This window comes from Kogia breviceps, chromosome 6 (genome assembly GCF_026419965.1).
Source record: "Kogia breviceps isolate mKogBre1 chromosome 6, mKogBre1 haplotype 1, whole genome shotgun sequence".
In the NCBI taxonomy this organism is placed as follows: domain Eukaryota; kingdom Metazoa; phylum Chordata; class Mammalia; order Artiodactyla; family Physeteridae; genus Kogia; species Kogia breviceps.
Genome location: NC_081315.1, coordinates 110,397,190 through 110,411,608, shown reverse-complemented (window position 1 = coordinate 110,411,608; position 14,419 = coordinate 110,397,190). Strand labels below are relative to the sequence as shown.

The following is a 14,419-nucleotide window of genomic DNA, read 5'->3' as shown; positions in this document are numbered from 1 at the left end:
CAGGCTGTCTGACCCCAAAGTCTGTGCAGTTTCTTCTTGTGTCTCATTTGTACCTGGAGAGTGGCCAAGATGTCAGAGTAGAAAGACCCTGAGCTCACCTCCTCTGACAAGCACACCAAAGTCACAATTGTCTGCAGGGCAACCATCGATGAAAAAGACTGGAAGATCTTCTACAACAAAGACATAAAGAAAGAACCACAACAAGATGGGTAGGAGGGGCGGACTCACGATATAATCATTTGTACCTGACATTTGCCTTTGTGCCTGGCAAACAAGGGCAATCAGAACCGCCACCAACCACAGCAGCTACCAGTTACCAAGTTACTCTGTCCTAGAGATCAAGCCAGTGTTATAGGAATTGCCCCAGGCTGGCAGCCCCAGACACAGAGCCTGAGACTGGGGCGTGAGAGCTTATTTGGGAGGTGATCCAGGGGGCACTAGTCGGGGTGCAATCTTGAGATGGGATGAGGGTGACCGACTGTCCCAAGTTCCCCGGGACAAAGGGGTTTTCTGGGATGTGAGACTTACAGGGACAGTCCTGGGAAAACTAAGATGAGATGGTCACCCTATATAGGGAAGGTGTGGTGGGTTGAATTGTTTCCCCCCCAAAAGATATACTGAAGTCCCGACCCCCGGTACTTGTGGATCTTGCATTGTTTGGAAATAGTCTTTGCAGATGTGGTCAAGTTAAGATGAGGTCATTAAATCCAATCACTGGTCTCCTTATTAAAAAAACACGGAGATGCACACAGATGGCAGGCCATAGGATGATGGAAGCAAAGATTGGAGTGATACAGCCACAAGCCAAGGACTGCTGAAAACCACCAAAAGCTAAGAGAAGGGTATGAAACAGGTCTTTCCCTCACAGCCCTTAGAAGGAACCAAATTTGCTAACATCTGACTTTGTACTTCTAGCCTCCAGAACTGTGAGAGAATACATTTCCATCATTCTAAGTTTTGGGGACTTTGTTATGGTAGCCCTAGGAAATGAACACAGGAGGGGGCGTGTCCAATGGGAGCTCCGTGCTTTCGCTGGAGTCCTCTGGGAGAGCGGACCACACATCAGAGTTGCCCTGACACATACGAGGAAGGGGCAGCTGGGTTATTTATCCTCCAACAGATGAGAAAACTGAGAAAGCTGAGGCTTGGAGAGGTTAAGAAAGCACCCCAGGGCCCCTCTGTCTGCTAATGAGTGGGTTAGAATACTGGTTTGATTCATGCCAATCTCCAGAACCATGCTGGCCCAGATATTGTTTTCTGAAAAAGTTCACGCTCCTTGCAAGCCTCTGTTTGGGTGTTGGGACACATTTGCCACTGACACATTTTGGAATAAGTGAAAGGAACAAAATACGTGAGCGATAGTGCTTGCTGGCTATTATGGGTGGAATTATGTCCCCTCATGATTCATATGTTGAAATCCTAGCCCCTAATACCTCAGATGGATTGTATTTGGAGCTGTGGTCTTTAAGAAGTGATTAAGGTAAAATGAGGTCATATGGGTGGGCCCTAATCCAAGATGACTTGTTTCTTATAAGAAGAGATTAGGACCAGAGGTACACAGAAGGAAGACCATGTGAGGACACAGGAAGAAGACAGCTGTCTACAAGCCAAAGAGAGAGGCCTCAGAAGAAATCAACCTTGCCAAGAGCTTTGTCTCAGACTTTCAGCCTCTGGAATTGCGATAAAACAAATTTCTGTTGTTTAAGCCCCCCAGCCTGTGGTACTTTGTTATGGTAGCCCCAGGAAATGAGAACGGTGGCTTTTGATTATGGCTGACGTGGCCCCCAGAAGGGCTGTAGGATGGAAATGGTTCATTTACGGAATCTGCAGCAAGCAGAAGTTGACCCCACGGGAGGGTCTGCGTGGGGTGAGGGGTGCGACTCCGAACTTGTAAGTCCCGCATTTCTCCAATGCCTTCGTCACTGCCAGCGGCAGCCCCAGGAACCTAGCAAGCTCCCATCCAGAAAGGAAACTTAAGCATCACTGCCTTCCCCAGTTTGGGTCAGGAGGCTGACATTTCCCCAAATCTAAATGTGGCCACCTGACTGGTGTCTCCATCAGCGTGTCTGGCAGGGCCAGACAACAGTCAACAGTCATAACTTCAAGGTTTCCTGAACAATCCCTGAAAACCCAGAGGCCCTGGGGATGCCCCAGCTGGCAGGAACTCTGCTCTCATAGGGAATTTGCCTTAAAAATGCCCGCCGACATAAGGAAATGCTCATGAGATCATGCTGGGTGAGAAAAGCAAAAACCAAAACCAAAAAAAATAGGTTCCAAGTTTTATAAATATGAAAAATTACGTATAGTTGGAGGAAAGGAAGGAAGCAGCATCAGTAACCCGTAACATGGGTGTTTTCACTTCTCTTTCTTTATATTTTCATAGTTTCTGTAGTGAACCTGAGCCATTTATAGTTAGAATTGCCTCATAACTTTACAGGAAAAAAGGAAAAAGAGGAGGGGGAAGAGGAGGACACAAGGATCAGTTAATCATATTCCTTGTTTCTTGACATACTATCATTACTGGACTGTGCAACATTCCTCTCTTATTTATATTTATTTGTTTTTCCTCTTTTTATCCTCATCGTCTGCTCTCATTCCTTTTGTCCTTCAGTGGTCTCCCCTCGACTCTAGACAAACTCATGTTTAAGTGTTTAATAAATGTTCTTAAAATGAACGTATCCTGTCTATCTATCATCTATCTGTCTCTATCTATCTATCTATCTATCTATCTATCTATCTATCTATCTATCTATCTATCTATCTTTCTATCATCTGTCTGCCTTTTTCTTTGTGAAAATCTGTATTGTTGTTTTATGTGTGTGTTTTAAATTTACATAAGTGGTATCAGGCTACAGACTCCACTCTGTGCTTTACTTCTCTCAGCACTGGGTTTAGATTCATACACGTTGATGATGAAGCTCCCGTTCATTGCTTTCACTGCAGCATAACTGTTTTGTAGTGTGTATCTACTAGGCTTTATTTATTCTTTTCCCCAAGGGATGGCTACTCAGGTTACCTTTAGCCTTTCGATGCCACAAACAGTGCTGTAGTTAATATCCCTGCACAGTCTATCTTATGGACCTTTGCAAAAATCTCTGGGCAGAATTTGGGGTCATAGTGTATATGGATACTTAATTTGATTAATTGGCATTAGACTGTTCCACCAGTGCACGAGGTCTCCCATTTCCCTAGGTCTTTGTCAACATTTAGTGTTCTCCAAATTTCTAATTTTGACAGCTGGGCAAACAGTTGACTAACTGTTTACAGAGGTATGTTATTAGTGTAGTTTGCCTTTACTTGATTTAAACAAGTTTAAAGCTTCTCTTCCCCTGTGTTACCCTTGAGGCTTCTTGTCTGGGAACTGCCAGATCCTCTTTCCTACAGGGACTCATGTCTTTTTTATTGTTGACTCACAAGAGGTCCTTACTACTCTAGGAGTTAATCCCTGATCAGTTTTAGAGGTCACACATGGCTTCTCTCACCCGTTGTCTGCGGCACCCTTGAACTTGCTGCTCCCTGTTGGGCAGAAACCCGTGATTTTGATGTCATTGGATCCGTCCCTTCTCTCCCCATGGTTTGTGCTTTTAGGGGTCTTGTCCTTCTCCAGCCTGGGTCACAGAGATACCTTCCTACTCATTTATCTTTTTTTTTTTTGTGGTACGTGGGCCTCTCACTGCCGTGGCCTCTCCCGTTGCGGAGCACAGGCTCCGGACGCGCAGGCTCAGCGGCCATGGCTCACGGGCCCAGCCGCTCCGCGGCACGCGGGATCCTCCCGGACCGAGACACGAACCTGCGTCCCCTGCACCGGCAGGCGGACTCCCAACCACTGCGCCACCAGGGAAGCCCCCTACTCATTTATCTTAAACTACCCCCTGTGGGTCTCATGTGCTTCCAGGGATGAAAACCTCTGGTCTACAGGATCAAGTGTAAGTTCTCTAGCAGAGCATTCAAGGTGTAGTAGGGTCTACTCAACATTCACTGAAGAAACATCAAATGCCTGACGTAAAGACCTGGTATGCAATTACTATTTGTATTTAGGGTATGAATGTCCAGTCTGTCTTCTGCTACTAGGCACGTTCAGACCCTTCTGTAATCTAGCAGGAGCTCTACCACCCCAGAACTGTCACCATAGGACTCCTCCTGGGGGGTCTCAGGACCACCCTGGACTCACCCCAGGGGGCGATAGTCAGGGACTCAGCATCACATCTGCCTGGCTTCTGGGCAGCCTCCGACCATGTGTCTCAGCCCGGCTTCCAAAACCCACCTGTACTTCCTGTAGTCAGCTATGCAATGGCCCTCAAGTATCTAGATCCTGATATCCTATGAACGTTGCTTTATATGGCAAAAAGAGACTTTGCAGATGTGATTTAGTTATAGCCTCGAGATGGGAATATTATCCTGGATTATCTGGCTGGGCACAACTGCAATCACGGCTGCCCTTATAAAAGGGAGCCTGAGGGAGATTTGACACAGAAGGTGAGGCCACGTGACCACTGAAGCGAGGTGCTGGCGTTGGAGATGGGGAGGGGCCAGGAGACAAGGAATGCAAGGAAAGCGGCCTAGAAGCTGAGAAGGCAAGAAAATGGATTCTCCTCTGGAACCTCTGCTGGGGGTATGGCCCTGCCAACACCTTGACTTTAGCTCAGGGAGACTGATTGTGGATTTCTGGCCTCCACAACTGTAAGAGAATAGATTTCTATTGTTTGAAGCCACCCAATTTGTGCTAATTTCTTATAGGAGCCCCAGGAAAGGCACACACTCCCCATTCCTCAACTCTGTAGTTCCTCCTTGCTGTCTCGAGCCCCTGCACACCCCCTCCCAAAACTCATCTGCCAACCTGCACCTTCGTCATCTCTGCCCATGGCCTGTCCTACGCTATGACCTATCATGTATAATAATGCTTTTCAAGCATCGCACGATTTCCTCACAGTAGCCCTCTAAAGAGGCTCTGTTATCATCCTCCATATACAGGTGAGGAGCAGGGGTCTGGAGAAATCCAAGATCACACAGCTTATCAACAGAGAGCGGGGCCTCAAACCCAGGTCCTCTGATGATAAATCTCGACCCCTCAACCTGTTTCCATGCTTATTAAAGTGCTACAAACAGAGCTCCTAAAATCGGACAGCAGGGTGGAGGACCCATCCACAGAGTGACTGGCTTGGCCTCTCTCTCAGCACGTTGGAGCACCAGGCCCTTTGCTGGTCTCTTCCCAGCAGGGAGCTCAGGAGCAGGCGGTGATGAGCAGGTCTGCTCAGCAGGCTGTACAGAACCAGTGTGCGTCTAAATGCCAGGGAGAGCCGGCCTCCAGGGGCTTGACGCAGGATTCCTCGGGTAAGTAAGGGGGGTAGACGTGTCCGCCCTGATCACCGGCTTCTACCCTAAATTGTCTCCCCCAAGTAATGTGCTTGAGGAATTTGATCTGATCAAGTCCACAATCATTTAGAGCACTTGATGGTGTCATTTTCAAGGCTGAATTAGCACCTCTCACCCTCTGCATGAAAGACTTTGGTCAGGATGTGTGACTCCTGGGGGACACCGTAGAGTGCAGTGGTCAGGAACGCATGCCCTGGAGATGCATGGGTTTCAATCCCACCTCTGCCACTCATTAGATTAGCTGTGCAACCCTGGGTAAGTGACTTAACTTTTCTGTGCATCCTTTTCTCCATCTGTGAAATGGGGCCACAATGGCACCTGCCCCACAGGGCTGTTGTGGGATTAAATGAATTACAATATGTACAGAGCACAGTGATTCTCAATCAGTGTCAGCTCTGATTGTCAATCTGGGTGGTTTCCTACTGTATTAGTGCCCTGTGGCTACTAATACATTATCATAGATTCGGTGGCTTGAAACAACAGCAATGCATTCTCTCAGAGTCCCGGAGGCCATACTTCTGAAATCAGTGTCACTGGTGTTGGCAGGGCCACGTTTCCTCCGGAGGCTCTAGGGGAGAATCTGTGGCTCGTCTCTCCCAGTTCTGGTGGCTGCTGGCATTTCTAGCTTGTGTCTGTATCACTCCAGTCTGCCCCCATGGTCACATCTCACATGCTCCTTCTTTTTTTAAATTTTATTTTAAAGTAAAAAATTAAAAAAAATTTTTTTGGCCTCCCCACCCTTTAACTTTTATTTTTGGCTGCACTGCGCAGATTGTGGGATTTTAGTTCCCCGACCAGGTAGTGAAACCGCGCCCTTGGCAGTGAGACTGTGGAGTCCTAACCATTGGACCGCCAGGGAATTCCCCTCACACGCTTCTCTGTCCGTGTCACATCTCTCTCTGACTCCCTCTCATAAGGACACTTATGATGGCATCTGGGGCCCCCGTCTCAAGATCCTCTACTTAATCACTTCTACAAAGGCAACTTTTCCATATAAGGGAACACTTGGAGGTTCCAGGGATTAGGATCTGATATCTTTGGGGGCCATCAATTAACCTGCTACACCTGGATTCACACATTCATGAATCTCTTCTGATTTGCACCTGTGCTGGGCTGGGGAATGGGCTGTGGACACCAGAGGACTTCAGCTGGCGTCTTGAACCTGAGCGTCAACGGCTGGGTGACCTTGGACAAATCAAAGACGTGCCCAGCCTCACGCGTCTCAGCTGTACGATGCCACAGAGCTGGCAGCACCTTATGAGCTACACCCATGGGGATGAGATGTTTCTGTGCACCGGCATCGGTCTCTCACTCTGCTTCCAGGGAACCCGGCCCAAGACAGTGTAGTATCTCGTTTATCTCTACACCCATCCCGTGGACCATTATTTCCATTTTAATTGAAATGGAAACTGAGACCCCCTAGGAGTGAAGGGGCCCAGGGGCTGGGCTCCTGTGGGTCCTCAGCACTGCTTCGTGGCTCGGAAGGGTCTTTGTGGCTTTGCTGCACAGTCACTTCCACCACCCACCCACACGAGCTAGGTGTGCAGCAGGAGTGGGAATCCCTGTGGCCAATGCCAGGGTGGAACACTCGTGACTGATGGGTTGCTACTCCTGGCAAAGGTAAGTTTGTCCCAGCGGAGCGGACGGGAGGAGAACGGGACTCACTGTCCACCAGCAGCCGGAAGCAGCTGCGCAACAAGGGTGTGTCTGCGGTTCTGATGTCCACGGTAAAGCTCGGCATTTACACTGGAGTCAAGTCCTCACTTATATCTGGGCCCCAAAGTTCGACCCGGGCATCTAAGCTCTCCCACGATTGGGGACGAATCTTCCTGCCTGGCCCTCCTCCCGATAATACTCCTTCTACACCCCAACACCCTCGGCCACTCTGGACCACTTGGCGCCTCTACACTCAGGATTTACCGTCACAGACCCGAGCCTTTGCTCACGCTGTTGCCTCGGCCTGGGATGCCCTTCCTCTCCATCACAACGGATCTAAGTGCCCCTTATGCTTCAAGGCTGCGCTCTGTACCTCTTCTCCAAGGTGCCTCCCGGGCCGACTGCTGCAGCTGAGATAACCTCCCTCTTGTGAGAACTGCTTGGTGTGAGCCCCCTGGGCTTCATACCTGTCCCCTGCCCCAGCCCACCACCGCCCTGGCTTAGAGCCTCCCAACGCTGTGTCCCCAGACCCTCGAGCAATGCCTGGCATGTTGTAGACTTGTCAAGCATTTATAGAATGAATGAATAAGTGAATGAATATGTGCATTTTGAAGTCTAGGTGGTTTTTCTGGGGGTGGGGGGCGCCCTGGAGGGTCTAGAGAGACTGGGCTTTGAATGTTGGTCCTACTCTTCAGTAACAGCATGATCTTGGCCCGGTTGTGACACTCGGTGTTACTTCAATGAGATCAAGTGTGTCCTGTGCCCCGTTGTGGGTCCTTGACAGAAGTTACCTCCCACTCAGCCATTCATTTGGTCGAGACCAGGCCTTGGGCCACACATCTGGATACAGCGTAGCTTAGGGCCCGGCCTGCAGGTCGCCTTGTTCCGGAGACAGACACAGAAGTTCACCCTCATAGGCCCATAGTCTTGGCCGGTACAAGGGGCGGGCTCTAAGGATTGGATTTGGAACGATGGAATCGCCCACCTCCGGTGGCCCTGAGACTCCTGTATCCAGAGGACTCCAAGCGAAGGCTTGCTGACGGCCTGGCAGAGGGGCAGCGCGGGAATTCACTCACTCACAGCGGGTCCCCTGCCTACCCTGGGCTGGGCCAGGTCCTCACAAGTCTCTGTTTCCCACGAGATCCTGCCAGCTTTTCACGACGTCCTGCAGACATTTCCAGGCAAGGTCAAGGTCAGGTGGTCCCTCTCTGACGTGGGACCCTTGCCTCTCTCCAGCTCTAGCCCCAAATGCCAAAGGCAGTGATGCGATACGAGCCCAGCACCTCCCAGGGAATTGATCAGAGATCTTTCTTCCAGGCTTTCCCCAGACACTTGTCTTTCTTTGCCACCCCCTGTACTTCTCCCTGCATTGCCCCAAGCCCTGAAACCCAAGCTTATAAAGAGTGATTCTCCCAGCCCTCCCATGACACCTGTGCCCCAACATGTCTGAGAGGAAACAGCTGGTCTGGATGTTCTAAGATGGGCATGCAGATGTGTATCATCTGTGCCTGGTGGAACCTCGGCTCCTTTGGAGGGTGGCACCCCTTCCACCCCTTGGCCCTTAAACCAGGCTGAGCTCTCCTTCGCCTTATTCCCCTGCTCCAGGCCAGGCTCTCAGCATCCCTGGAGCTGGCTTCTCTATGAGATTATCTTGAAAGCGCGAATGGATGCATTTTTACATGTGGTGACAGTCTTAGCATGCGGCTCTTTGCAGGAGGGACATTATAACTCTCGGAGTCCTGGTCCTACTTTGCCCTCAGAGACGTATCATGGCAGGGTGACCCAGCATGAGCTGTGACCCCAGGAACCTCTCAGGCTCCCGGGGTTCCCAGGCAGGTGAGCGCCGGGCTGGAAGTGAGCCAGTTGGAATGAACATGATCGCCGAGTGCAGGTGCCCTGAAGATGGAGTAAATGGACGAGGAGCGGTCTCTAATTCTCTGGTCCGCGGCCTCCCCGTGGCACTTAACGTTTCAGAGATGCAACGGCTGTAGCTAAGTCAGGATGCTTTAAAAGTTACATAGTGCGTCAGCCCCTAACCCTGAGACTGAGACAGAGTGGCACGTGGTGAATGTTGACGAGGAAGAGGGGGCAGGGCAGAGCCACAGGGTCGGACAGTGACTCAGGACCTGGGGCTGACCCCGCCTACTCCCTGAGCCTCAGCTTCTCTGCAGGACGGAGAGGATGAGAAACCGCAGCTCAGGGCTGCATTGAGGGTGACGTGAATTCATAAAGCCACGTGCAGGGGGCCTGGTGCAGAGTAACTGCGCTACAGTTGGGGATGCAGGAGGCCCCATCACGTGGGCCTGCAGCTGGGCCACTGACCTTCACTCAGCCCAGCCTGCAGCAGAGTCTCTGGAATGTGCTGGGCTTGGCACTAGTTAATGAAAAGAGGAGGGTTGAATTGGGCCCTGAAAATGGATGGTGGGTTCCTTCTCAGAGGTTTCTGAGGGATTCTCACCTTCACCAGTGGTGTCACCTGCTCTCTGGGCAGCAGGGAACCCTGGTGGGAATTAGGGCAGGGAAGCTTGACCCTCCCTCCTGGAATGTAGCTGGGCCCCTTGCTCTGTGCGGAACACTTGTAAAGTCCTTGTCTTTGTGTTCCTGGCCCTGGAGAACTCTCAGATATTATTTCTTGCCTCTCCTGTCTTTTTTGTTCCTTCTGTTCCAGCCACACTGGCCCCTTTGCTGTTCCTTACACAGTCCAAGCATGGCCCTGCTTCAGGGCCTTTGTACTTGCTGTTTCTCCACTTGGACATCTCCATGCCCAGGCTGCTCTCTCACTTGACTCAGGTCTCTTGCTCTGATGTCACCTCCTTTGAGAGGCCTTCCCTGATTGCCCCACCTAAAATAGCATGTCCACCTCTGTCGTTGCCTCCCATTTCAGCTCCAAGACCATGGAACACAGGCTTTAGTTCCCCTCTATCCTCATTGCCTGAACAGTGCCGGCCACAAGGTAGGGACTCAGTAAATATTTGTGGAATGGATGAGTGAGTGAATGAATAGATCCTTTACGCAAAAAGAACTTGTATCTGTTTCCTGAGTTATCATTCTCCTGTCAAGGGTGGTCACCCTTGGGACAGTGACCCCATCAGCTGTGGTAACGCTAGCGACAATGAGGATGCTGCATGCATGGCACGGTGGCAGCGCGCCCTGGAAATATGACACGGACCTTGTCTCACACCAGGACGAGTGCACCGTAAAAATGCAGGTTTGAGACTCTCACCGAGTCTTCCCTGCAGACTCGCAGCGATGGGAAGCCCGCTTCTTTGGAGGCGGCCCTTAGCATTTAGGAGCAGCTCCCGGACCATGCAGGAGGGAGAAAAAGGATTAAGGATTTAGGCCAAACTACATTTTTCCCATCCTTGGGCCAATAGAGTTTCCACTTGAGAGAGGCTCAGCATCTGCTTTATGAATCATCCATCACTCGAAGGGGATCTCATGAGCAAGAGCCCCCTTGTTGGTCATACCTGAATGAACGGGAACAAGAGCCCGACGGCAAAGTTGGAGAGCCAATTGATGGTTCCTGCCACGGTGTAGGCAGCTGGCCGCTGCGACTGCTGGAAGAACTCGCCGGTCAGGATGAAGGGGATGCCGCCTGCAACCAGAGCCAGGGCGCGGATTAATCTCCCTGGGGAGCTCAGGCCGCCAGCACCCATCTCTATGTGGCAGGGGACCGCCACCCGGTAAGAGCCGGCTCTACCTGGGAGAGTGACGCCTTTGGGAGTGGGTGCTGGAGTTACAGCCTGTAACCGCTAAAGGTAACATTAAACCATTCCTCTGACCAGGCCCACCCAAATGAGAGACGATTCATCCTCTTGGCTTTCCAAATGCCCTCTGAATCAAGCTGTGCCCCTCTACAAATTGAGTACGATGTGTATCAACATGACGTACCAGGCAACTGACACTGAATATATTGTGCTAGGGATGCTTATAATTTATCTTCAGAACAACTGAGTCAGGCAGGTAGGTATTGGCTACCATATTTCCTGGCTGAGAAAACTGAAGCTCAGAGAGGTTACTTGACTTAGCCAAGGTCACTCAGCTCCTGAGTAGCAGAGCCAAGATTCAGGTTTGGGACTCAGGCCTCCAAATCTCAAGATTTTTCTGCGAATTGTTGCTTGAGAGGAGTCCTCCTTACCTCCTCTCGATTGGCTGCCTGGTGGGCTCCAGTCCCTGAGTCGCCCCAGCAGTGGCAATAGCAGAAACATCATTGTCGTGGGGCGGGACAGTTCTTTATTTTGAGAGACTGTGTTGTGTGATTGCAGAATGTTTCTCACCCCTTGCCTCCAGAAGCCAGGAGTGCCCCTCGTCACCATGGCAACCCAAACTGCTTGGTCACATTTTCCAGTGCCCTCCGGGCACCACACCTGGCTGAGATTCTCTGAGTCTGCACCCTCCCCCTCCCGGCTGTCCTGTTCAGCGAGACTCGGGATTGGGCCCTGTGACCACGTGCAGGACCTGGGGTTCCGGAGGACACCCCCATTCCCCGCGGTCCTCAACAGGAGTCTCCACTCGAATCAGACCTACACCTCGGAGGTCCACAGAAAAGGCAGGATGGGTAGTAGAAGAAGAAGTCCTGAGGGCCTTTGCCCATCTCACTTTGGGAACCACTAGGCTCATTCCACTCATTGCATCAAGATTCGGTGATTATTGGCTGTGCTGGGGCTGGTCCCACAGTCTTGGAGGAGAGTGGCAATGCCCCTGCCCTCCTGAGGCTCCCTCATCTGGTGAGAGAGACAAGATGACTCGTTTCTTACAAAGGAAGTGAAGGAACAATAGATAATCGCAGCACGTGGTAAGCACTGGAGGAAATGCTCAGGGCAGTGAAGAGGGTGGGGATCTAGGTTAACAGTTGTGGGGAGGGCCCTCTGGGCAGGTGATGGTGGAGATGTGGCTTGAAGGAAGAGATGCACCTTGTGGAGATTTGGGGAAGATCTTGCTAGATTTGGGGAAGATCATGCCGGTGGAGGCATGGGAGGGCTGAGACCCTTAGGGGTGAAAAGGACTGGGTCAAGGTCCAGAACAGAGGCCAGTCTGTCTGGACACCTGAGGGAGGGTAGAGAGGCATGGAATGAGGTGGCAAAGGTGATCAGGGCCCATTAAGCAGCCTCTGGATATCAAGGAGAGGGGTTGCCATTGAAGGAAACCAATGAGGGGGTTGAAGTAGGGGTTGATGTGATCAGTTTGCATTTTGTAGAGATCACTGCTGCTTGGAGAAAGGACTGGAGGGTGCAGGGGTGGATGCAGGAGGCTGTTGGGTTATGCAGGAGGACGTGATGGTTGTCTAGAGGGTTCAGATGGTGGCGGTGGGGATGGAAGGAAGGGGTCGAATCTGGGGATTCTCCATCCCATGGACGCAAAGCTTTTAGAGAGAGCGCCGCACACAGCCACAACACTCATCATCAAGTTCAACCAAGCAACCCAAGGTCACAGACAGGACCACCTCAAGTCTGTGTCTCTGCAGAGTTTTCACAACAACCACTCCAGCAGGCTGCCGGCAAGCCTTGGACTCCACACCTCAAAAATGACTCAGAATGGACCACCCCCGACTCCTCACTAGACTGTGAAGCCTGCAGGGCAGGCAGCATCTCCATTTGCCCGACAGAGAGTAGACAGGCGATTGATATGTACTTAGTTGAATTAAATGCTCAACATTTAAGTTTGAAAAGCTTTGATATGCACTTTATTACAAAAGGGGAGTCTCTTTATCGTAAAGGTATCTATCAAAATGTGCAAGAATAATGATTGCACATTGAAATGTGCTAAAACCAACCTTAGGTCTGTAGAGCATGTGATATTGCGTTGTTGGAAAGCGTTATGTGTCACACACCCAGCTGGTCCTGCAGATAACACTGCCGTGTGAGCCTTGCTGCATATCCCAGAGGGCAGTTCACCGCTATTCTGAAGGCTGAAGAGGGTTGAGGGCTGGTGTTTCACCTTCCCTGACTTTCCTAGGTGTGTTTTTGGAAGCATCTGTGGATAACTCCGTTAACATTGGTGCACCAGCTTCCAATGGAGCAGAACATGCAGGAACCTGCCTCCCTGTACTCTCTCTGTGGCTTCAGCGCTGAGGCCACGACGTGTTTACTGGTTATGGCCCTCCTCCCAGCACAGCACCTAGGACACACGTACCAGGTGCTCTGTAAAGGTTTTCAGGATTGGTGGAGGAATGATTAAGATACCCTGGGGTTCACCGGACATCTACATCAGGTCTCTTCTCTGTTTCCTTCATCAGGCCTTCAGGCCACCCCCACAGAACAAATATAAGCAACCACGAGGATCCTACACAGCTCACTGTGCCGATGGGTTTTCATTTCCATTATTTCCTTTGACCCTCACAACCAAAGAAGGTGGTGAGGCACAGTGAGCTTGGGCTCTGTTGTCAGTAAGAACAGGTGGAAGTCCTAGCTCCACCAGATCCCTCTAGAATTCAGATCTCTCACATGTGAAGTATGATAGCAGGGAATGACTGCTGAGGGTATCGGTGAGGACTAAATGAACAATTGTGTGCAAGTACTTAGTATAAGTCTGCCCCGTGAGAGGTACTCAATAAGTGTTACCTACTTAATAATTGTTAGCTACTATGATAAGAGTTTAAAACTCCTCTGAATTATTTCCCCCCTTTTTATGAGTTAGCTGAAGCTCAGAGAAGGGGAGTGACAAGCCCAAAGTCTCCTAACAAGGAGTGATGATGATAATGATGATGATGGTGGTGATGGTGATGATGGGGTGATGATGATGATGATAATGATGATGCTAGTGATAATGATGGTGATGATGATGATGGAGATGACGGTGATGGTCTTGATGATGGCGCTAGTGAGGACAGTGATACTGATAATGATGCTGATAGAAATGAAGATGATGGTGGTAATGATGATAATAGAGATAATGGTGCTGCTGCAGTTGCTGAGTGATGGTGGTGGTAACTGTGTGACAGGCATTAGGAAAAGCATTTGACATACATTAGTTCATTTAATTGTCACTGCTATGTGGTAGTTACTGCTATCATTTTTTTCCCATTTAACATATAAAGTAACCTAGGCCTAAGAAAGTTAAGTAATTTCCTCAAATCACATCACTAGTGGGACTCAAACTCAAGGCTGGGTGACTTCCAAGTCTGAGTCTTAATTACTCCATTGTGAAGGAAGCAAGTGTAAGACACTAACAATCTTTAAAACATGTGAAAGGAACTTAGCAGTCTTCATGGTTTTATTTGAATGCTCTCCCAAGTCCTGGAATTCACTTGTTTCTCTTTTGCCGAAAGGCATGGGTGGCCTGATTTCCTGAGTCTCTCATGGTCTGTTTCTTTGAATCCAAGGTAAAATGAGAAGGAATGGGGTTTGATATGGAAACAGAACAGGTTTCTTGCAGGTCCTCTATCTTTGTT

The 14,419-nt window shown here is 50.2% G+C and overlaps 1 protein-coding gene across 4 annotated transcripts in view; it reads right to left on the bottom strand.

Moving 5' to 3' along the window:
* The window catches only part of SLC2A9 (solute carrier family 2 member 9), a 213,318-nt gene that overhangs the window by 33,911 nt on the left and 164,988 nt on the right, over positions 1 to 14,419 (bottom strand). For all 4 annotated transcript variants that reach the window (XM_067036383.1, XM_067036384.1, XM_067036386.1 and 1 more), the window contains one exon: positions 10,497 to 10,624. In XM_067036383.1, the coding sequence (XP_066892484.1) occupies positions 10,497 to 10,624 (128 nt within the window). The remainder of the gene's footprint in view (positions 1 to 10,496; positions 10,625 to 14,419) is intronic.